Source organism: Oncorhynchus masou, chromosome 12 (genome assembly GCF_036934945.1).
Source record: "Oncorhynchus masou masou isolate Uvic2021 chromosome 12, UVic_Omas_1.1, whole genome shotgun sequence".
Lineage (NCBI taxonomy): Eukaryota > Metazoa > Chordata > Actinopteri > Salmoniformes > Salmonidae > Oncorhynchus > Oncorhynchus masou.
This window is the reverse complement of record NC_088223.1, coordinates 35,822,668-35,846,480: the sequence shown is the minus strand read 5'-3', so window position 1 is coordinate 35,846,480 and position 23,813 is coordinate 35,822,668. Positions and strand designations below refer to the sequence as shown.

The 23,813-nt window shown below is 41.1% G+C and overlaps 2 protein-coding genes across 4 annotated transcripts in view; both read right to left on the bottom strand.

The window, feature by feature from the left end:
* Positions 1 to 14,074, bottom strand: part of LOC135549943 (zinc fingers and homeoboxes protein 2-like) — a 30,355-nt gene extending 16,281 nt beyond the window's left edge. For both annotated transcript variants that reach the window (XM_064980346.1, XM_064980345.1), the window contains exons 1-2: positions 13,937 to 14,074; positions 3,395 to 3,530 (exon numbers count right to left, since the gene is read on the bottom strand). The gene's annotated coding sequence lies outside the window, so the exon portion shown is untranslated. The remainder of the gene's footprint in view (positions 1 to 3,394; positions 3,531 to 13,936) is intronic.
* An 8,176-nt stretch (positions 14,075 to 22,250) lies between these two features.
* LOC135549942 (collagen alpha-1(XIV) chain-like) overlaps positions 22,251 to 23,813 on the bottom strand; it is a 96,999-nt gene continuing 95,436 nt past the window's right edge. Inside the window, exon 47 of one of the 2 annotated variants that reach the window (XM_064980342.1) lies at positions 22,251 to 23,801. In XM_064980342.1, the coding sequence (XP_064836414.1) occupies positions 23,326 to 23,801 (476 nt within the window). In that variant the 3' untranslated portion in view covers positions 22,251 to 23,325. The remainder of the gene's footprint in view (positions 23,802 to 23,813) is intronic. The other variant, XM_064980343.1, reaches the window with a different exon arrangement.

Sequence of the window (23,813 nt, the reverse complement as noted above, 5' to 3'; positions counted from 1 at the left end):
GTCACCTTTCTCACAAAGCTGCTTTGCGATGGTCTTGTAGCCCATTCCAGCCTTGTGTAGGTCTACAATCTTGTCCCTGACATCCTTGGAGAGTTCTTTGGTCTTGGCCATGGTGGAGAGTTTGGAATCTGATTGATTGCTTCTGTGGACAGGTGTCATTAATACAGGTAACAAACTGAGATGAGATTAGGAGAACACTCTTAAAGGGAGTGCTCCTCAGTTCATTACCTGTATAGAACACACCTGGGAGCCAGAAATCTTTCTGATTGAGAGAGGGTCAAATATTTATTTTCCTCAATAAAATACAAATCAATTTATAACAGTTTTGGCATGTGTTTCTGGATTTTGTTGTTGTTATTCTGTCTCACACTATTCAAATAAACCTACCATTAAAATACATGGACTGATAATTTCTTTGTCAGTGGGCAAACGTACAAAATCAGCAGGGGATCAAATACTTTCTTCCCTCACTGTAACTCTGGGTCTTCCTTTCCTGTGGTGGTCCTCATGATAGCCAGTTTCATAATAGCGCTTGGTTTTTGCAAATGCACTTTAAGAAACTTTCAAAGTTCTTGAAAGTTTCCACATTAAGACATGAAGGTCAGCCAAAGTAATGGACTGTCGTTTCGCTTTGCTTATTTGAGCTGTTCTTGCCATAATATGGACATGGTCTTCACCAAATAGGGCCATCTTCTGCATACCACCCATACCTTGTCACAATACAACTGATTGGCACACATGTTTATTGAAACGCATTCCAGGTGACGAGAGGTCGACCGATTATGATTTTTCAACGCCGATACAGATTATTGGAGGACCAAAAAAGCCAATACATTTAAAAAAGCAGCTGATTAATCGGTATTTGTAATAATGACAATTACAACAATACTGAATGAACACTTATTTTAACTTAATATAATACATCAATAAAATCAATTTAGCCTCAAATAAATAATGAAACATGTTCAATGTGGTAAATAATGCAATAGTGTTGAAGAAAGTAAAAGTGCAATATGTGCCATGTAAGAGAGCTAACGTTTAAGTTCCTTGCTCAGAACATATGAAAGCTTGTGGTTCCCCTTGAGTCATAAATATTCCCAGGTAAGAAGTTTTAGGTTGTAGTTATTATAGGACTATTTCTCTCTATACCATTTGTATTTCATTAACCTTTGACTATTGGATGTTCTTATAGGCACTTTAATATTGCCAGTGTAACAGTATAGTTTCCGTCCCTCTCCTCAGGCTCAAACCAGGAACACAACAACAACAGACACCCTTGAAGCAGCGTTACCCATGCAGAGCAAGGGGAACAACCACTCCAAGTCTCAGGGCGAGTGACGTTTGAAACGTTATTAGCACGCACCCAGCTAACTAGCTAGCCATTTCACATCGGTCACACCAGCCTAATCTCAGGAGTTGATAAGCTTGAAGTCATAAACAGCTCCTGGCAAACACACAAAAGTGCCTGATGCTGCCTACCATCGCTCAGTCAGACTGCTCTATCAAATCATAGACTTAGTTATAACGTAATAACACAGAGAAATACGAGCCTTAGGTCATTAATATGGCCGAATCCGGAAACTATAATCTCGAAAACAAGACGTTTATTCTTTCAGTGAAATACAGAACCATTCAGTATTTTATCTAACGGGTGGCATCCATAAGTCTAAATATTCCTATTACATTGCACAACCTTCAATGTTATGTCATAATTACGTAACATTCTGACAAATTAGGCGGCCCAAACTGTTGCATATACACTGACTCTGTGTGCAATGAATGCAAGAGAAGTGACAATTTCACCTAGCTAATATTGCCTGCTAACCTGAATTTCCTTTAGCTAAATATGCAGGTTTAAAAATATATACTTCTGTGTATTGATTTTAAGAAAAGCATTGATGTTTATGGTTAGGTACACATTGGAGCAACGATATGCACCGCATTGATTATATGCAACGCAGGACACTAGATAAACTAGTAATATCATCAACCATGTGTAGTTAACTAGTGATTATGATTGATTGATTTTTCTAAGATAATTTTTCTAAGATAAGTTTAATGCTAGCTAGAAACTTACCTTGGCTTACTGCATTTGCGTAACAGGCAGTCTCCTCGTGGAGTGCAATGTAATCAGGTGGTTAGAGCGCTGGACTAGTTAACTGTAAGGTTGCAAGATTGAATCCACCGAGCTGACGAGGTAAACATCTGTCGTTTTGCCCCTGAACGAGGCAGGTTGTCATTGAAAATAAGAATGTGTTCTTAACTGACTAGTTAAATATAGATCAAATAAAATAAATAAATAATATAAATAAAAATCGGCCAAATCGGTGTCCAAAGATAACGATTTCCGATTGTTATGAAAACTTATAAAATCGTCCCCAATTAAACATCCCTAATTAAAATCGGCCATTCAGATTAATCGGTCGACCTCTACAGGTGACTACATCATGCAACTGGTTGAGAGAATGCCAAGAGTGTGCATAGCTGTCAAAGGGTGGCTACTTTAATAAATTCTAAAATATATATGTTGATTTGTTTAACACTTTTTTGGTTACTACATGATTCCATGTGTCATTTCATAGTTTGTCTTCACCATTATACTACAATGTAGAAAATAGTGGAAATAATAAAGAAAAAATTAGTATGTATCCAAACTTTTGACTGGTAGTGTACATGGATGGACGATTCTCCCTCTGTCACGATTGCCATGGTTGCCCTGAGTTTGAAGATGTATAAAACACCTGTCTCCGGATTACAACAGCCTTCGGCGTGTTTCTTTGACTCCCTCTGAATATTTGCAATCAAAAACGCCAGAATTTCTCCTTTGCTATCATACTCTAATTCCACTGCTTTCAAAACTTGCTCCTCCAGAAAGTGGAGCGCAACACCTTCGCAGTTCCCCTACGTGATACTTTTCAAAAAAGCTGTGCTAGAAAAGGACCACCTACACATGCTGACCAGCTCATGTTATAGACAGAAGCGTGCTACATGGCAGACCAATCCGTGGCTAAACCAACTAGGCTCATAATTTAACAATTGTATTAATATTTACAGATGGCATACAAATTGTTAATAAGGCACATGAAAGTTCAGATGTTCCAGAAGGCATTTCTGCCAAAAAAACTCATTTTGATTTTAAAAAGTACATTTAAATGCCTCTCCTAGAAAGTAGTGACAGGTGACATACATCTAGTTTCCTGAAACGAGTCACATATAAAATTGAAAAAGTGCACATCTTATGTCAATGAAAGGCAGAGCCGATTGTAATTGCTAAGTCTAAAGAGGGCCTATTTGAGCAAGCATAGCCAATACAATTGTACTAGACTGGTACCGGTTTCCCCCCTGTGCATCCCACCCCCACCGGAGTGTTGCCCCATGGTGAAAAGGTACTCACCGCACTTCCGCAGTAGGGTGGGGCTTCCCTGGGTGGAGGTGTCCTATCTGGCTCCAGTTCCGCCTCCACTTTCTTCCCTCTCCAGCTCTCCTTTGGTCTCCGGTCCAGCGGCACTCTGGGTAGCCTCTTCTGGAATCTGAGACGAGAAAAGAATGTCAGCAGCGGAGAATGGTCGGGGGGGGGGGGGCAGCTCGGAGGCAGAGCCCCACAAAGGCCCGGAAAACTGCACCGCTTTGTGTTTGCCGAAAAATAGAAGGTTGTTACCTTGGAAACATGTTCCAAAAGAAAGAGACAGACGGCTTCGGAAGGTTATTTGAATGACAAACACCACCTGGGATGTATCGTTTCATTGTGCTTCACTTATTAGAATTAATCACATTACGACTTGTCAATGAACGCTGTTACGAGTTAAACTCATCATCGATACAGTTAGGCTACTTTAAAGAGTGTGCAAGAGTGGGATAAAACCAGGAGCAGAAAGTTCCATTTTATAACAAACAATCAGCCTAAAGGGATGATGAAGGAATGTGTGTAAAATGGGGCTAGGCAGCAAGCCACATTATCCTACTAGGAGGGAACCAACTTGTTTTTGCTGCTTGTTCGAAGATAGCGATTACAATACATTGAGGCCTATGTTCTGGAAAATATGCCAAACCTACTGTATGTTACAGGATATCTATGACAAACAAAAACACAACATCTTAACAAAATGGAGTCATCCACCTAGGGACAGGATGATACCAGTATCTCAATGTTTTTTCGATGGCAAAAATTAAAACACGAAATAGACCAATACTTGGTCCATTAAATACCTGCTGAATGTTAAATACTGTGTGCTATAGCTTGGAAAATAAACAACTGACTCTGGACGACAACATAATGATTTGTTTCCAACATTAGTTCTCCTAAAAGTTAAATCTGCTTCGTGTTTTGTTGCCTTGCCACAATACTAACGATATCGCGATACTGGTTTTGTCCCGGCCTATGATCCACCCCACATACAGCACTAATGACGAAAGGGGTTGCAGACTGTACAGTACACCCAGACAGCCACTGGGAAGCTCCCCCTCAGGATGAGATCATCGCTACAGACAACAGAGTACAACAACGTGGCTTTCAAGGGAGCTTAAATCCACAGGAGTAACATCATCCGTCCACCTGAAAATGCTGCTTCGTCACCAAAAACATAGCATCCACATGAGAACCGTAGCAAGCGGTTGCCACATAGAACTACCAACTACTCCCATTCAATGTATTGATAAACAAGTAGGTCATGTAGATGGTCATGTAGATGCACTGAAATAAATTTTCGTATGTTTTGCATATCTTAAAATCAGCACATTGTGCAATATGCATTTTTTTTTGTTCTGGCAATTTATGGTATTCAAAGGGGGTGAGCAGACTAGCAGATTATTTTTCTCTAAACCGGGCTGACTATGCCATGAATGATGTTTGTGAACCTGCGGTAGATGGCTCTACACTACAGACTCCATGGCTACAGTAGCTCCTATATGCAGCTCTCTGGAAAGAAACAGACACTTGATTCAGTGAGAACTGAATTCAAATGCATTACCTGAAGCATTAAATATTAATCTAATGCAGCATGCAGAAGTTGTCTAATCTAGATTTTACAATTTTTCAAAATGTAACCTTTATTTAACTAGGCAAGTCATTTAAGAACAAATTCTTATTTAAAATGACGGCCTACACCGGCCAAACCCCGACGACGCTGGGCCAAATTGTGCGCCGCCCTATTGGACTCCCAAAAACGGCCGGTTGTGATACAGCTTGGATTCGACTAGGGTATCTGCAGTGACGCTTCGAGCACTGAGAAGCAGTGCCTTTGACCGCTGCGCCACTCGGGAGCTGTACTCTTATAAGTACATTATATGTACAAAAGTATTTCAGTCACACCCCTTGCTGACAGGTCTATAAAAAAATCGAGCACACCACCATGCAATCTCCATAGACAAACACTGGCAGTAGAATGACCTTACTGAAGAGCTCAGTGACTTTCAACATGGCACCGTCATAGGATGCCTCCTTTCCAAAAAGTCAGTTCAAATTTCTGCCCTGCTAGAGCTGCCTCGTTCAACTGTGAGTGCTGTTATTGTGATGTGGAAACGTCTCGGAGCAACAACGGCTCAGTCGCGAAGTGGTAGGCCACACAAGTTCACAGAATGGGGCCGCAAAGTGTGTAGCGCATAAAAACCGTCTGTCCTCGTTTGCAACAATCACTACTGAGTTGCATTGTCACTTTTGTAAATATTACCTCGACTAACCGGTGCCCCCGCATATTGACTCTGTACCGGTATCCCCTGTATAAAGCCTCGCTATTGTTATTTTACTGCTGCTGTTTAATTAGTTACTTTTATTTTCCTTTTTTTACTTAAGAAGTTAACGCTACAGCATACAATGACATTTAGACGATTCTGTGCTTCCACCTTGGTGGCAAGAGTTTGGGGAAAGCGCTACCCTATTTCAGCATGACAATTCCCCTGTGCACAAAGCGAGATCCATACAGAAATGGTTTGTCGAGATCGGTGTGGGAGAACTTGACTGGACTTCAGAGTCCTGACTTCAACCCCATCGAACACCTTTGGGATGAATTGGAACGCCGACTGCGAGCCAGGCCTAAAGGGCTATCATCAGTGCCGACCTCACTAAAGCTTGTGGCTGAATGGAAGCAAGACCCCGCAGCAATGTTCCAACATTCAGTGGAAAGCCATCCCAGAAGAGTTAAAGCTGTTACAGCTCTATATTAATGTCCATGATTTTGGAATGAGATGTTTAATGAGCAGGTGTCCACATACTTTTGGTCATATAGTGTATGCACAGGCTAGGTATACTACACCTTGCTTGGTCTGCATGTTACAAAATGGAGTAGCCTATGCATGTTAAAATCCAAATTAGGCAAGCCTGGCACAGTGGAGGAAAGAGGGCAAGGACCAAGCTGCCGAATTTGGGCTTGTGGGGGGGGGGGGGGGCGTCAGAGCACATTGTTTGTATTTGCACCACATGACTTTCACATTTTTGGCACAAGTGCATGCTTGCCAAGCAGCCCTCTGGAGCTCACATTAACCAAGAATTATGCAAGCAGGAAATTCAAATAAGATGCAGATGAATTAATTCCTTGAGCTGGAACCAAAAATCGAGTAGCACCAGATTTTGCAGCAAAATGTTCAGTAAGGGCTAGTCTGAAGACAAAATGGAAACATCTGTTTTTCTGATTATTGCTGAGCACCACTGATAAGAATAGTACAATACTTATATCACTCAAAACTAACAAGTAACTGATCACCATAATATCACATTTTAAAACGATTAACACCATTTTGCATAATTTATCCATGAACCGAGAATCTCTCGCATGGAACACGATCCTTGGAAATGACAGGCATTACTTTATTGTTTGGGCACAGAGACTCCGAGGCTTTAAAAACTAGTCGGCAATCAGCCTAGCTCCAATTGTAATGTCTCCACATTGTTGCCATTTTATAAATATCTTTCAGCAGAATGGATTTGTTTAACACCTTGTATTGAAATAAGGGGAGTGAGTGACAGAACAGTGTAGGCCTACGGTATGTTGCAATGGCTTAAGGAAATGGGGTCCTGTCAAGAACCCTTACATTTCTATTATTGGGCCTACATAATTAAGGCTACAAAACATGACACCAAACTACAAAAACGTAGACTTACTACTAGCCTCTTACCATGTCACCATATCTGGCCATGGCTATAAAAGAGTTGAGCCTACTTTTGAGTGAAGGGACAGTGATACCGGTAATTCAAAGCGGGCCTTAGAGATACAGCATAAAAGTAGCCTGAGCCCGACAACCCTAGTGCTTTGTTTACTCGCAAACGAGAAACCATGTCTTGACCATTTCCAGCTAAACCTTCCCATACAGTAAGCCTTACCAGTAAAATAGAATGAGCTGTGGGCATTGAACTCCAGAGTGACATCAGCTTCTGTGATGTGCTTGTGTCAAAGGAGGATTGTCATTCTGAAAAAGGCAGTATGATACATGTCGGCTCCCCTCTGACTAGCCTATGTACTCCAATGACTCTTAGCAGGGAGTCTTAGATTTATCTGACATCACTAACTAACGTCATGACCAAAAGGCAAATCAAGACCAGTGGATGTTCCTGTTTCCCCGAGGATTTTCTTCAGCAGTGGCAGTAAAGGTAGTGGAGGGGGTGTTTTCTGCCAAGATGCTCAATTCAAAAGAGCATCTCGGCAGAAACATACATGTACACACACACACACCACTGGGCAGTATTGGAGACACATCCAATAAGTGGATTTAACAACAAAAAATGTATAGCCCTACCCAATGGCATTCACCTTATTTTTACATTCTAAAATGTCAGAATAATGATGGCCATTGCCTGCCGAAATAGACAGCATGCTCCCGACAAACACACTAATGAAGTGTCCATGTGGTAGATAGTCTCACCATTTCAGATGTTGAAAAGTAATTGGATCATGTTTAAAAATGAGAAAGCGACCAAAAACCAGGTTCCCTTTGTATGGAAATCAAGTTGATGCCAACATTCAATGTTGTCTTGCTTCTAATAACCACACGTGGTTTTACCGCAACAACGTTCATTTGTCACGTGCACCAAATACAACAGGTGTAGACCTTACAGTGAAATGCTTACATACAGGCTCTAACCAACAGTGCATAAAAGGTATTAGGTGAACAACACCCTTCAATTGAAACAGCAGGAAACAAACTAAAGCGGCTACATCTCTCAAAATCTGATCAGAAATTAAATCACAGAATAATTATATTGGAGCAGTAGAAGGTACAAATATACCATCATAATTTCAATGACTTTTCAAGAACCAAAAAGCCTAGATGAAAGGTCTGATTTTCAATGCATGCTAATCCATGATGACTGAATTGTGCATCGCATATATTCAACCAAGACTATGAACTTTTGAAATACCTGGTTTGCATACCCATTATTGACTTTGCATTTACTGGTAGATAACTTTAAACATCTTTCCTACCCCTACCGGTCTTCAGTGAGCTGCTCCATATAACAACCAGCTGTTTGAGAGCTGCGCACTGTCTGCACAACAGATTATTTATAGGATATGTGTGTGCAGCATGCGATAAATAATCAACATAACAAACAGCTTCAGGAATCCATCTGTTTATTAATCAATTACAGTGGGGCAAAAAAGTATTTAGTCAGCCACCAATTGTGCAAGTTCTCCCACTTAAAAAGATGAGGCCTGTAATTTTCATAGGTACACTTCAGCTATGACAGACGAAAAAAAACAAAAAAAACAACAGAAAATCACATTGTAGGATTTTTAATTAATTAATTTGCAAATTATGGTGGAAAATAAGTATTTGGTCACCTACAAACAAGCAAGATTTCTGGCTCTCACAGACCTGTAACTTCTTCTTTAAGAGGTTCCTCTGTCCTCCACTCGTTACCTGTATTAATGGCACCTGTTTGAACTTGTTATCAGTATAAGACACCTGTCCACAACCTCAAACAGTCACACTCCAAACTCCACTATGGCCAAGCCCAAAGAGCTGTCAAAGGACACCAGAAACAAAATTGTAGACCTGCACCAGGCTGGGAAGACTGAATCTGCAATAGGTAAGCAGCTTGGTTTGAAGAAATCAACTGTGGGGGCAATTATTATAAAATGAAAAACATACAAGACCACTGATAATCTCCCTCGTTCTGGGGCTCCACGCAAGATCTCACCCCGTGGGGTCAAAATGATCACAAGAACGGTGAGCAAAAATCCCAGAACCACACGGGGGGGACCTAGTGAATGACCTGCAGAGAGCTGGGACCAAAGTAACAAAGCCTACCATCAGTAACACACTACGCCGCCAGGGACTCAAAATCTTGCAGTGCCAGACGTGTCCCCCTGCTTAAGCCAGTACATGTCCAGGCCCGTCTGAAGTTTGCTAGAGAGCATTTGGATGATCCAGAAGAAGATTGGGAGAATGTCATACGGTCAGATGAAACCAGAATATTACTTTTTGGTAGAAACTCAACTCGTCGTGTTTGGAGGACAAAGAATGCTGAGTTGCATCCAAAGAACACCATACCTACTGTGAAGCATGGGGGTGGAAACATCATGCTTTGGGGCTGTTTTTCTGCAAAGGGACCAGGATGACTGATCCGTGTAAAGGAAAGACTGAATGGGGCCATGCATCGTGAGATTCTGAGTGAAAACCTCCTTCCATCAGCAAGGGCATTAAAGATTAAATGTGGCTGGGTATTTCAGCATGACAATGATCCAATAAACACCGCCCGGGCAACGAAGGAGTTGCTTCGTAAGAAGCATTTCAAGGTCCTAGAGTGGCCTAGCCAGTCTCCAGATCTCAACCCCATAAAAAAATCTTTGGAGGGAGTTGAAAGTCAGTGTTGCCAGGCAACAGCCCCAAAACATCCTGCTCGAGAGGAGATCTGCATGGAGGAATGGGCCAAAATACCAGCAAGTGTGTGAAAACCTTGAAGACTTACAGAAAACATTTGACCACTGTCATTGCCAACAAAGGGTATATAACAAAGTATTGAGATACTTTTGTTATTGACCAAATACTTATTTTCCACCATAATTTGCAAATAAATTCATTAAAAATCCTACAGTGATTTTCTGGATTTTTTCTCTCTAATTTTGTCTGTCATAGTTGAAGTATACCTACGATGAAAATTACAAGCCTCTCAACTTTTTAATTAAGTGGGAGAACTTGCACAATTGGTGGCTGACTAAATACTTTTTTGCCCCACTGTATATAGCTTAGACTTAAAATGGCAATATTATACAGAACAAAAATATAAACTTAACATGTGAATAAGTGTTGGTCCGATGTTTCATGAGCTGAAATAAAAGATCCCAAAAATGTTCTATATGCAAAAAAGCTTATTTCTCTCAAATATTGTGCACAAATTTGTTTACATCCCTGTTCGTGAATATTCCTCCTTTGCCAAGATAATCCATCCACCTGACTGGTGTGGCATATCACGAAGCTGATTCAACAGCATGTTCATTACACAGGTGCATCTTGTTCTGGGGACACAACACAATGCCACTGATGTCTCAAGTTGTGGGAGCGTGCAATTGGCATGCTGACTGCAAGAATATACATCAGAGCTGTTGCCAGAGAATTTAATGTTAATTTTTTTGCCATAAGCCACCTTCCACGTCGTTTAGAGAATTTGGCAGCACGTCTAAGCGGCCTCACAACCGCAGACCATGTGTAACCAGGTCAGCCTAGAACCTCCACATCCGGCTTCTTCACAAGCGGGATCGTCTGAGACCAGCCCCCTGGACAACTGATAAAACTGTTGGTTTGTACAACCAAATAATCTCTATCAGAAACCGTCTGACAGACATCTCAGGGAAAATCTGCGTGCTTGTCGTCCTCACCAGGGTCTAGACCTGGCTGCAGTTCGGCTTCGTAATAGACTTCAGTGGGCAAATGCTCTCCTTTGATGGCCACTGGCACACTGGAGAAGTGTGATCTTTACGGATGAATCCCGGTTTCAACTGTACCAGGCAGATGGCAGACAGCGTGTATGGCATTGCATGGGCGATGTCAATGTTATGAACAGAGTGCCCCATGGTGGGGTTATGGTATAGGCAGGCATAAGCTACGGACAAAGATACACAATTGCATTTTATCGATGGCAATTTGAATGCACAGATACCGTGACAAGATCCTGAGGCCCATTGCCATGCCATTCATCTGCCGCCATCACCTCATGTTTCAGCATGATAATGCACGGGCCCACGTCGGAAGGATCAGTACACAATTCCTGGAAGCTGAAAATGTCCCAGTTCTTCCATGGCCTGCATACTCACCAGACATGTCCTCCATTGAGCATGTTTGGGATGCTCTGGATCGACATGTACAACAGCATGTTCCAGATCCCACCAATACCCAGCATCTTCGCACAACCATTGAAGCAGTGGGACAACATTTCACAGGCCTCAATCATTAGCCTGATCAACTCAATGCAAAGGAAATATGTCGTGCTGCATGAGGCAAATGGTCACATAGTGACTGGTTTTCTGAACCACGCCCTACTTTTTAAAAAACATATATTTTTAAGGTATCTGTGAGAAACAGATGCATATCTGTATTCCCAGTCTTATGAAATCCATAGATTAGGGCCTAATGATTTTTTTCTATTGGCTTATTTTTTTTATTTGAACTGTAACTCAGTAAAATCATTAAAATTGTTGCCTGCTGCGTTTTTATTTTTGTTCAGTTTACAGGGATGATCGACTGGCCAGGAAATTCCCAAAACCTCCCCAGGCCAGCCCTGTATGTTGAGCCCTGAATTACTTTTTAAGATGATTACTCATGATTTGGATCCAACCAAATAATGGACTGGTGCCACCAACAGTAAAAGTTAGTGGCACCAGTGACTCCAGGAGAAAATGTTTGTCTGGAACGCTCTAATAGTAATAGGTGTTGAATCAGAGGAACATATGACAGGCACTAATTTGCAATATAGCCTAAGTCGTAGGCTTGGCTTTTATAACTTAAGGCTTAAGCAGACAGACAGACAGACAGAACAAGAAGCACAGAGTGACACAGAGAAGATGCTGAGACAGATAGACAGAGCAACAGGGAGTTAAACAAATTGGCTAGAGCAGAGGCACAGTTATAGTGTTGAGTTGTATCTCTAGCGTAGGGCCGTGCACAGACCTTTTTTTAACACTGGCCTATTTATTTTCTGCAACACACTCACCACAAGGAAGCTAGTGCCAGTGACTTCTAGTAGGCTACTAACTAGAGGTGAGATGAGTGACATCAAGAAAAAAGGGGCTATTAGCTGATGATCGCAAATTAATAATGAGGTAAATCTGCTAGTTTTACTGCCTCTTACTAAAAACACTTGAATTAACCCCTTCTCAGTCTATAACAGTTTCACAAACATTACATCAAATGTAGCCTACCGGTATTCAAACCCACTGCCCGGCACCCATAGCCAGCACAAGGCACTAGCATGCAGAAGTCAGGAGAGTGCGCGCTTGAGGTGGGAGGGTGGGTATTTTCCAAATTAGCTTGTTTGACATGCAATTTGTTACATTTAAAATATATATATATATATTTAAAAGAGACTAAATAAAATTAAGTAATTCATAAAATTAACAAAATCCACAGAGCAGATAGGAGGCCAAAAGGGAACTCTCTCATAGGAGGGCAAACAGGCAGGTGTTTGCGCACTGGTTGAGCTCTCTGTGGAGTGCATGCTCCAGTTGTTTTATTTTTTACATATTGTACTTATTTTAAACATGAGCCTTTTAAAAAAAGAAAAAAAAGAGGACACTGTCTCCTCAGTCACTTCTACAAAAACGGTTGAAAAACGCTGTACTGTAAACTGACAATGTTGTGTGTCAGCACTTCTGCCTGTGTCTAAGTTGGGTGTGTAGGGTCAGGGTGTATGTGGTGACTGTGCATGGCTGGTGGCCCGCCGGGGGGGAGTTGGCAGTGATGTAAGCTGGTGTAGATAAAATGCCAAGGCCGAATTCTTGTCCCAGTCCGCCACTGCTGGTGGAACTTACCACACTGCTGTCACTGGGCAGCATAGCCGCGCGCGCTGCCTGTGCCAGCACCAATCTATACCGCGGTAGGCGTCACCTCATTTAACCTATCTGCTATAGCCAGGCTGCTAAACATACTAGCGTCATCCATCTACGCAACAAAAAAACAAAGCTATATAGCAGCAATTAACATTTACAATAACTAAATTAGCTACCTAAGTGTGCCTCTTCATACACAGGACTTTTGTTCAATTAAACTAATTTGGGAGACAAAACGAATGCACTTCGTGACAAAAGACGACAAAATATTCACATAGCTAGTTAGGTAACGTTACGTTTCGCCGGTGATAGGAGAAAGGCAATGGCTGGGCTGTCTAATATGTAGGATGGTTCCCATTACTGTCCTATAGCTTGCTACCAGTAGCTAGTATAAACTCACAACTAGTCAACAAGCTCGACAAATGTAGGCCAACTCTTCAAATAATTATTGGACTATTTAACTAGCTAACTATGTAAACAGACAATGTATAACTAACCAGTTCGGAAGCAGTTTTAAAGCACGAGTCTTTAGCACGTTTTCAAACTTCAGAAGTGAACTGGGTCGCGAGCTAGCAAACTAGCTAGCCAGCTAGGTGACACGGCAAGCTAAATGTCTTACAACGATACATTCAGGTGCCCACTTCAAATGGGCACAAAAGTTAAACGCCTAACTATTTTTGTTTACAAAAAAAAGTATAGTACCTAAACGTCATGTTAATGTAGTTAGTCAGAGTAAACTAGACGTTTAGGTTTTCTTGGCGTGATTTGATGGCAAGCTGATTCTAAATCAAGTGTGACAACAATGCGCGAGTAGTGATGGAAGGGACGTCGCTAGCACAGCCACACGAGCTGGGCAAGCCAGGCGGCTCGTCTCGCTTGCTACCAAACCGGTTATAACTTAATCTTTGAAATTTGTTTTGTCCAATATTCTTCACCATTCTTGAAAATGTATTTAGCATTCTTACCTGCCTAGAGCCTTTCGGTGCTGGGACGATAAACTAGCAGTAGAATTCCCAATTATAAGTAGTCTGTGGTGACGCGCATATAGCGCTGGTAATTCTAAAGATTCTGGCATAACCTAAAGACAACAGTAGGAAGAAAAAAAAAAAAAGGTCGTCGTTCATAGATCTACGACAAAAACCACATGATCTTTTACGTCAGCATATATTTGCATACGACGCCAAAAATATGTTTAATTCAAGTGCCATGAAAATGTACTTCAAAGTTATATATGGCAATATACATTTGCCAATTGAAGATAAGAGAAATACACAAAATGTGCGAATTACTCTGGTGAGCAGATTATATTCGCATGCATCTTCAAACATTGTCTACACTACATATCAACAAACTTAGTGTGTATACCATAGCATACACAAGAAATAACACGCTGAAATACACAATCTGAATTCAAGTCATTTTCACATTTCCTCCAGTGATTGGTTTTATCCAATAAATCTTTATAAATCATGTTTTATTCATTGGGTTCTATGGGTAGAGACTGTGCCAAAACCCTTTTAATTCATAGTGTAGACTACGATGTATTGAAATAAGATATAACAAAGAAATATAAGGAAAACTAGACTATTTAGAAATAATATTCATATTATAAACCTAGCATTAAAAATATTATTGGGCATCAATCACATTATAGATATGTTATATTAAATGTATAGACCTCGCATGGAAAATTGATTGGCATGCATGGTTATCAATGCAATTGACTTTGTTTGGAGAAAGGCATCAGCCTATCTCAACGTTTCAAATATCTACTTTTACAATTTCTATTGTCTGTGAACAGGAACTTAATGTACATGACCAAATTCAAAATAATAATACAACGTAAATGTAGCCAATTTCCAGCTCTAGTACAAACATGACTGACAGCGACATCTTCTGTCCATATGGAGAACAGCAACCAATATGTATATACATGTATACAATACACGGAGCCAAGTCCGGGGATACCACCATACCATAATATTTTAACTCTTAAATGGCTTATTTTTTTATATGACCATATTGAAGAGGAGTATGTAGCTGCTTGTCACTGATGATTAGGCATTGATACTACAATAGCAACGTGACAAACATGCTACACCCCTTAGAACACCTACAACTGATGCACACCACCAGTCAGTCTTAGGCTACTCCTCTGGATTCAGTGACCTTAGGGCCAGGAGTGACATTGAATAAGCAGAGAGGTGGATGACTACACTTTTGATGAAGTACAGTGAGTTCGCCTCTAACTCTGTCTGTTATGATCCGATGAATTACAAGTGGGGGTAAATACACATGATACATTGTGAGAAAAAGTTATTTGCACTCCACTGCAGCATGCTCGCCTCATGCAATATTCATGAGGCAAAACTGGACCGCCATGGTGTCTGGGCACATTTACATACAAATGAGCTGTGAATTCATTATTAATACACCCCTCTGCTGCTGTCTTTGGCCTGTCGCTTCCTCGTCTTTTCTTCGGTGCCACTGATGTAGTGGATGCCAATTATAATTGTCACTACCCAATACAGAATCAGTGTTATTGTAAGGCAAAGGAGTATGCACTCTGCTACTGTTTTTTGAGCACTTCATCAAGTTTGCTGAAGTGACCATTTGTCTTCTGGTTTACGTTACCCTTGTACATGTGTTGGTGCATGGAGCAGGTTGAAGGCACTGTGTATTTTCGGCACTGTTGCATCATCAGTCTTTTGATATTGTGGTTATTCAAATTCTTTCATGGATCCACCTGGTCTGTATAATAAGGCCCACCTCACCAGGCGCACACACACACACACAGTCATGTGCTGTTTAAATGTTTATGATAGCATGCACTGTGTAGGGTCTATCAATATTTAATCTATATAGTGATACCAGACCAAAGAGAAAGTTTTGCTTTGTAACTTATTTTTTTTGTATGTTTGTTACATCACATTCGCATGTAAGTACATTTGGCACATCAAGCATGTTCTCTCCATTTTGGAATATCTGAGAATAGACTATTTATCTTGATATATCAATCACAACCTTCTGATATATATTTCAATGTCAGACATCAGAACTAAAATGATTGAAATCTCACTTTTTCTTCAAACAGTTCAAATCTAGTTGTATTATCTATGGTAAAGAGTAACGCCTTGATCACACCGACAGAGTTTAGCGCAAAATGGTACGCAGATTCATCTGTATATTTGTGCAACAAAAGTTCAACATTGACCTTCTGCTTCCATTTCTGACAAGCCGCCTACCCATACAGTTTGACGCAAACGTTCGATAAATCGAATTTATGCACCACACAGAACACACTGCAATTGCCTCTGCAACACTGCAAGGAAAACGCACCAGTTCCATTGGAAATAAATTGACTTCTGGTTTACCAAAATGCAAGACAATGTAGGTGTGATCAAGGCGTAGAAAGGGACTTCAGTAACATTGTTTGTGGTCTAAACGATGAGACTCAATGACAACGTCAACAGGCACGACTAATTTGATTGAATGTGATTATGAAAATCTAATCTAATTTCAAACAATCTAATCTAATTCCACATGCTCTGATATATTCAAATCCAAATGACTACCCTATTGGAAAGATTAGATATTTTTTCCCGGGCAGTTTGGCCCATCTAATGTCTTGTTCAAAACATAAGAATGACTGTGGTAATCACATTCATCAGACCTATCGTTATTTAGTGATCTGAGATAATGAAGTTCTTCAAAATGTATGTAACCCATACACATCCAATATATATCAAATGGAATAATATAATATATACTGTATGTATGTACAGCGCAGACATTTCTTTCCAGATCATGCATCATCTGAAAATCCACACTAGGTGGGGAACTAGGGCCAAATTTGCAAATCCTTTCTCAAGCTTATTATCAAGGCTGCAAGTTTCTCACGTTCTCTCACAGTGAAAGTAGAACAATAACATTTACATTTACAAGATACTTCTCTACAAACGGACAACACAAGTGAAAAATATTGGTGTAAAACATGGTAATTGTGGCATCTTTATGTAACGCTGTGAATCAATATGTCATCGGAATGTACCTGTAAATTACCTGGTTGCTTGCTTTGACAGCTCGCACAGTAGAGAGCGAAACATCTGCCACTCTGTATTCTTCCCCCGGATGATACTTCTCTTCCTTCACTTGACCTAAATACTTAGTAACCTAGAGGTGATCGTGACATGACTTGTCTGAAATCAGATAAAACATTCCTTATAGGGTGTTTATGTTTTTTGCGTGTTTGAGTTTGTGAAAGTGAAAGAGGAAGAGAGAAAGACCAGGAGAAAGTGATTTGTAACTTTGCCTTTAGGGGATCCTTTTTTTTTTGAGTATGGAGGCAGTTATGTAGGCAGGCTCCTCTTCACATTATCGCTGTTTCTATTACGTTTCAAACGCCCTTATATCCCACAAGGAACTGAATGAAGTCTAAGGTCAGACATTAGTCAGGCATTCTGTCTTGAGATGAAGTTCAAAGGTACACTTTGACAATGATGTTATTTTATGCCTTAATTATGCCTTGATAGACCAACTTTGAGCTATCTGAATTTCTATTTGAACTATTACAGCTTGTAAATAGCACATTGCAGTAGTCTACACTTGTATTCAAACTCCAAAACTGTAATTGCACTTACATCCACCAAAAGGAAGATGATTGATCTACCATCTACAGTTGAAGTCGGAAGTTAACATACACTTCAGTTGGAGTCATTAAAACTCGGTTTTCAACCACTCCGCAAATGTCTTGTTAACAAACTATAGTTTTGGCAAGTCCGTTAGGGCTTCTACTTTGTGCATGACACAAGTCATTTTTCCAACAATTGTTTACAGACAGATTTTTTTCACTTATAATTCACTGTAACACAATTCCAGTGGGTCAGAAGTTTACATACACTAAGTTGACTATGCCTTTAAACAGCTTGGAGAATTCCAGAAAATGATGTCATGGCTTTAGAAGCTTCTGATAGGCTAATTGACATAATTTGAGTCTATTTGAGGTGTACCTGTGGATGTATTTCAAGGCCTACCTTCAAACTCAGTGCCTATTTGCTTGACATCATGGGAAAATCAAAAGAAATCCGCCAAGACCTCAGAAAAAATAATCATATCACCTCCACCTTACCGGCCACCCTAGACCTACTTCAGTTTGCATACCGCCAGGTCCAGAGACGACGCAATTGCCATCACACTGCACACTGCTCTATCCCATCTGGACCAAAGGAATACCTATGTAAGAATGCTGTTCATTGACCTCCATTCACCATTCAACACCATAGTAGTACCTTCCAAGGTGATCATCAAGCTGGAGGCCCTGGGTCTCAACCCCGCCCTGTGCAATTGGGTCCTGGACTTCCTGACGGCCCGCCCCCTAGCCTCCAACTCAATCATCAAATTTGCAGACAACACAACTGTAGTGGGCTTGATTGTCAACAACAACAAGACAGCCTACAGGGAGGAGGTGAGGGCATTCGGAATGCGGTGTCAGGAAAACAACATCTCACTCAACGTCAATAAAACAAAGGAGATGATCGTGGACTTCAGGAAACAGCAGAGTGAGCACCCCCTTATCCACATTGAAGGGACAGCAGTGGAGAAGGTGGAAAGTTTTAAGTTCCTCAGCATACACATCACAGACCAACTGAAATGGTCCATCCACACAGACAGTGTAGTGAAGAAGGCTAAACAGCACCTCTTCAACCTCAGGAGGCTGAAGAAATTTGGCTTGTCACCAAAACCCTGACAAACTTTTACAGATGCACAATCGAGAGCATCCTGTCGGGCTGTATCACAGCCTGGTACGACAACTGCACAACCCTCAACCTCAAGGCTCTCCAGAGGGTGGTACGGTCTGCACAACGCATCACTGGGGGCAAACTACCTGCCCTCCATGACACCTACAGCACCCGATGTCACAGGAAGGCCAAAAAGATCATCAACGACATCAACCACCTGAGCCACTACCTGTTCACACCGCTACCATCCAGAAGGCGAGGTCAGTACAGGTGCATCAAAGCTGGGACCCTGAGACTGAAAAACAGCTTCTATCTCAAGGCCATCAGACTGCTAAACAGCAATCACTAACTCAGAGAGGCTGCTGTCTACATGGAGACCCTGGCCACTTTAATAAATGGCCACTTTAATAAATGGATCCATTTAATAAATGGATCGCTAGTCACTTTATACAATGCCACTCTAAATAATGACACATTAATACTGTTTATATATTTTACATTACTCTTATCACATGTACAGTTGAAGCCGGAAGTGTACATGCACTTACGTTGTAGTCATTAAAACTCGTTTTTCAGACACTCCACAAATTTCTTGTTAACAAACTATAGTTTTGGCAAGTCGGTTAGGACATCTACTTTGTGCATGACACAAGTCATTTTTCCAACAATTGTTTACAAACAGATTATTTCACTTATAACTAACTGTATCACAATTCCAGTGGGTCAGAAGTTTACATACACTAAGTTGACTGTGCCTTTAAACAGCTTGGGAAATGATAGGCTAATTGACAACATTTGAAGGTGTACCTGTGGATGTATTTCAAGGCCTACCTTTAAACTCAGTGTCTCTTTGCTTGACATCATGGGAAAATCAAATGAAATCAGCCAAAACCCTAGAAAAGAATTGTAGACCTCCACAAGTCTGGTTCATCCTTGGGAGCAATTTCCAAACGCCTGAAGGTACAATGTTTATCTGTACAAACAATTGTACGCAAATATAAATACCATGGCACTACGCAGCCATCATACCACTCAGGAAGGAGTGGTGCGAAAAGTGCAAATCAATCCCAGAACAACAGCAAATGACCTTGTGAAAATGTTGGAGGAAACGAGTACAAAAGTATCTATATCCACAGTAAAACGAGTCCTATGTCGACATAACCTGAAAGGCCACTCAGCAAGGCCGCTCAGCCACTGCTCCAAAACCGCCATAAAAAAGTCAGACTACGGTTTGCAACTGCACATGGGGACAAAGATCTGACTTTTTCTAGAAATGTCCGCTGGTCTTTTGAAACAAAAATAGAACTGTTTGGCCATAATGACCATTGTTTTTTTGGGAGGAAAACGGGGGAGGCTTGCAAGCCCGAAGAACACCAACCCAACCGTGAAACACGGGGATGACAGCATCATGTTGTGGGGGTGCTTTGCTGCAAGAGGGACTGGTGCACTTCACAAAATAGATGGCATCATGAGGTAGGAAAATTATGTGGATATATTGAAGCAACGTCTCAAGACATCAGTCAGGAAATTAAAGCTTGGTCACAAATGGGTCTTCCAAATGGACAATGACCCCAAGCATACTTCCAAAGTTATGGCAAAATGGCTTAAGGACAACAAAGTCAAGGTATTGGAGTGGCCATCACAAAGCCCTGACCTCAATCCTACAGAAAATTTGTGGTCAGAACTGAAAAAGTGTGTGCGAGCAAGGAGGCCTACAAACATGACTCAGTTACACTAGCTCTGTCAGGAGGAATGGGCCAAAATTCACCCAACTTACTGTGGGAAGGTTGTGAAAGGCTACCCAAAATGTTTGACCCAAGTTAAACAATTTAAAGCCAATGCTACCAAATACTAATTGAGTGTGTGTAAACTTCTGACCCACTGGGAATGTGATGAAAGAAATAAAAGCGGAAATAAATAATTCTCTCTACTATTATTCTTGACATTTCACATTCTTAAAATAAAGTGGTGATCCTAACTGACCTAAGACAGGGAATTTTTACTCTGATTTAATGTCAGGAATTGTGAAAAACTGAGTTTAAATGTATTTGGCTAAGGTGTATGTAAACTTCTGACTTCAACTGTACCTGCCACATGGTTTATAAGGGGGCTGTTTTCTTGTTACTGGGATGGTGGAGCCCTGTTTGTTATTGGGATGGTGGAGGCCTCCGCTTGTTATTTGGATGGTGGAGGCCTGTTTGTTATTGGTATGGTGGAGGCCTGTTTGTTATTGGGATGGTGGAGGCCTGTTTGTTATTGGGATGGTGGAGGCCTCTGTTTGTTATTGGGATGATGTAGGCCTGTATGTTATTGGACTGGTGGAGGCCTCTGTATGTTATTAGGATGATGTAGGCCTGTATGTTATTGGGATGGTGGAGGCCTCCAGAGAAGATAAGTACTTCCGCCTTTGTTATGAAGCAGCCGCAGAGATTCTCACACCAAGGGACAACAGAACACCCAGGAGCGTGACACCCGCTTCTTGATGCCATCTCTGTGATTGTGTTTTTCTTTTGATGGCCTCAAAGCTCCACTGTAAAGCCAAGTGTCAGTACCTACTGTAGTTTTCCTTAAGGCATGGTAGTGGTTTCCCTATGGCTATGAAGCACTTGAATGGAGGTAAATGTAGTAAATGCCTGGGCTGGGCTAATCATCTGGAAATTAAGCTTTTCCCCAAGGTGGGTTTGAGGGCAAGTTGCTCAATCTGGGCTCTGGCTGGCTGTTGGGAAGCAGCAGGATGAAATGGAGGAAGAGCATGATTAGAGATCGTAGAGGAAGAAGAGCACGATTTTATCAGATACTACTTAACAAAAGCCTTGCACACTTAATTGCACATATTTCGACTGTGATGACTGTGGCAATTACATTCAGTCCATGGTGTTCACAGCAACGATCTTTCATCACCTGGAGAAAAAAAGGCAGACCAATGTACAGGGGTACTTGCCTGTCTGTATGTCTGTCTGTCACTAGGCCCCACTTAGCAGGGTGATTCCAGGGGATCTAACATCTGGCCTGGAGACTTCCTGGGTGCAGATCATAATAGCGAGGCAGACTCTACTTTCACTCTGCAATTAGACAGAGGGAGAACGTTTCTGGCGTCACACCGTTTCAGTGTGTGTCAGTTTCATCAGTTCATTTGTCCTATGTAGAGTGCAAGATGCTGATGACGAAGGTAGAAAAGGGAAAAAGGCAATGTACTGAAAAAGCTGTGATAGTGTATAGCTTAGTGATTAAAAATAAGAAAGTATTGCCCACTGCTTGCTTGCAAAGTTTCAGTGCATCCCTTTTCAAGTGCCGATTGCTAAGAAAACCACGACAAGGATTAAGGATGTCATCTAGAAGACTCTCAGCTATAGCAAGTACACATTGCTTTGGAGTTGACATCTGTGCGGGTCCTCTAGTAATGAAAATTATTTTAACTGAAAATGTAATTTAAGTTCTACCATTGGTTCAATTGAAGTGCATGCAATTTGGCCTGCTAGTCGGAGAAAACAAACACATCCATATGAACAAAGAAGCAGTGTTGAGAGTACCCACTGTGACTAATGGTTATACTTCAATTTTATTGTTTGAAAAATCAATACCAAGTAAAAAATAAATTACTTTCTTGATAGAACCATATTCTGATGAGAGGGGCCACAGTGGCCTGTTCCACATAGTTTATCTCTTGAGCTCTGCAAGGCTAATAGACCACAGGCCTAACAACTCATCACAATACTTTAGGGGTTCTGGAGACCATATTCCGAGACACTTGCAATAAAACAAACATTTATTAAAAAATAATTTAACTAATAATCTTGTTATATTACATGTTTAGCGCCTTCTCAAACACCCTTTGAAGACATATCCTAAAAATACAAAGAGAGACATGTTTGTAGCGAACACTGCAATGGAGGTATTAGTTGCGCTATATGGCTTGACCCTGTCAAGATATGAACACATATATGTTGTATCCTTTGGCTGGGGACAAAATAGCACTATAAATTGATATGGAATGATTAGATGATAAACAAACACACGTGCAAATATTACAATATGGGACATTTCCTCAAAATAAATAATAATAATTGGAGAATAACTTGTCATATTGAGTCTGTTTATAATGTTAGTTGGGTAGTTATCAATATAGGTAGTTATATTCACTACTAATATGACCAAGTGGTCATATTAATATTAATGTTAATATTCAATTTTATTTTCAAAATGTTCAAATAGCACTTGCTATCCATTCTTGAGTAATATCCTAGCCATAAAAGCTCCCATTGAACTGAAGTATTACTATTATACTATTTACTATACTATAACATACTAAACTATATTATACTATACTACACTACACTGTAGGCCTTCCAGTATTTACTAAGATCATAAACGAGCACTTGAATTAAAACGCGACCAGGAAATTGATAAATTGCATTAAATGAGATTAGGTGGTATGCTGAAAACGAAAAGAAAACAACAATACAAATGTATCTCTTGATGTAACTGATTTACACACACAAAAATCTGACCACACTGGAACCAACAGTACATAACCCCTATCTACACCACCAACCACAACACTTCCAGAGAGAAGAAAAGGAGAAGATGGCCCCCCCCACTCTCTCCTCCAACCTCCACTACCCTTCCCCTCCTATATGTCCATTTGACATTGACATCAGGCACTTTATGATAGTCCTTAGACCCCCCTTTGGATATTTCCCCCTCCAACTGAACAGTCCCAACTCCTGTCGTGTATCCCCGACTTCCGCAAGGCTCTCCTTAGCTTGTTCTCCCTCATGGGACAACCATCTTCCTCTCCCCGGCCCCGGCCCCTCTTCTTCTTTCTTATCATTCTTGTCAGCCAGGCTCCTGTGGGAGCGGTGGATCCCGGGGGACCTCAGCACCTCGTCGCCCTGGGTGATGCTTGGGTCCTCGGGCACGACCGGTCGAGGCGCCGGGTAGTTGGGCTGATAGTACTCGGAGGGGTATCCCCCCTCACCATACCTATAGGGGTCCTCCTCCTCCACCTCGTCATAGTTCTGGTAGGTGTTGGGGGGCAATTGGACTAAGGGAAGATTGTGACGGTCAGATGTGTCACCACCGATGCCACCCTCTATAGCCACCG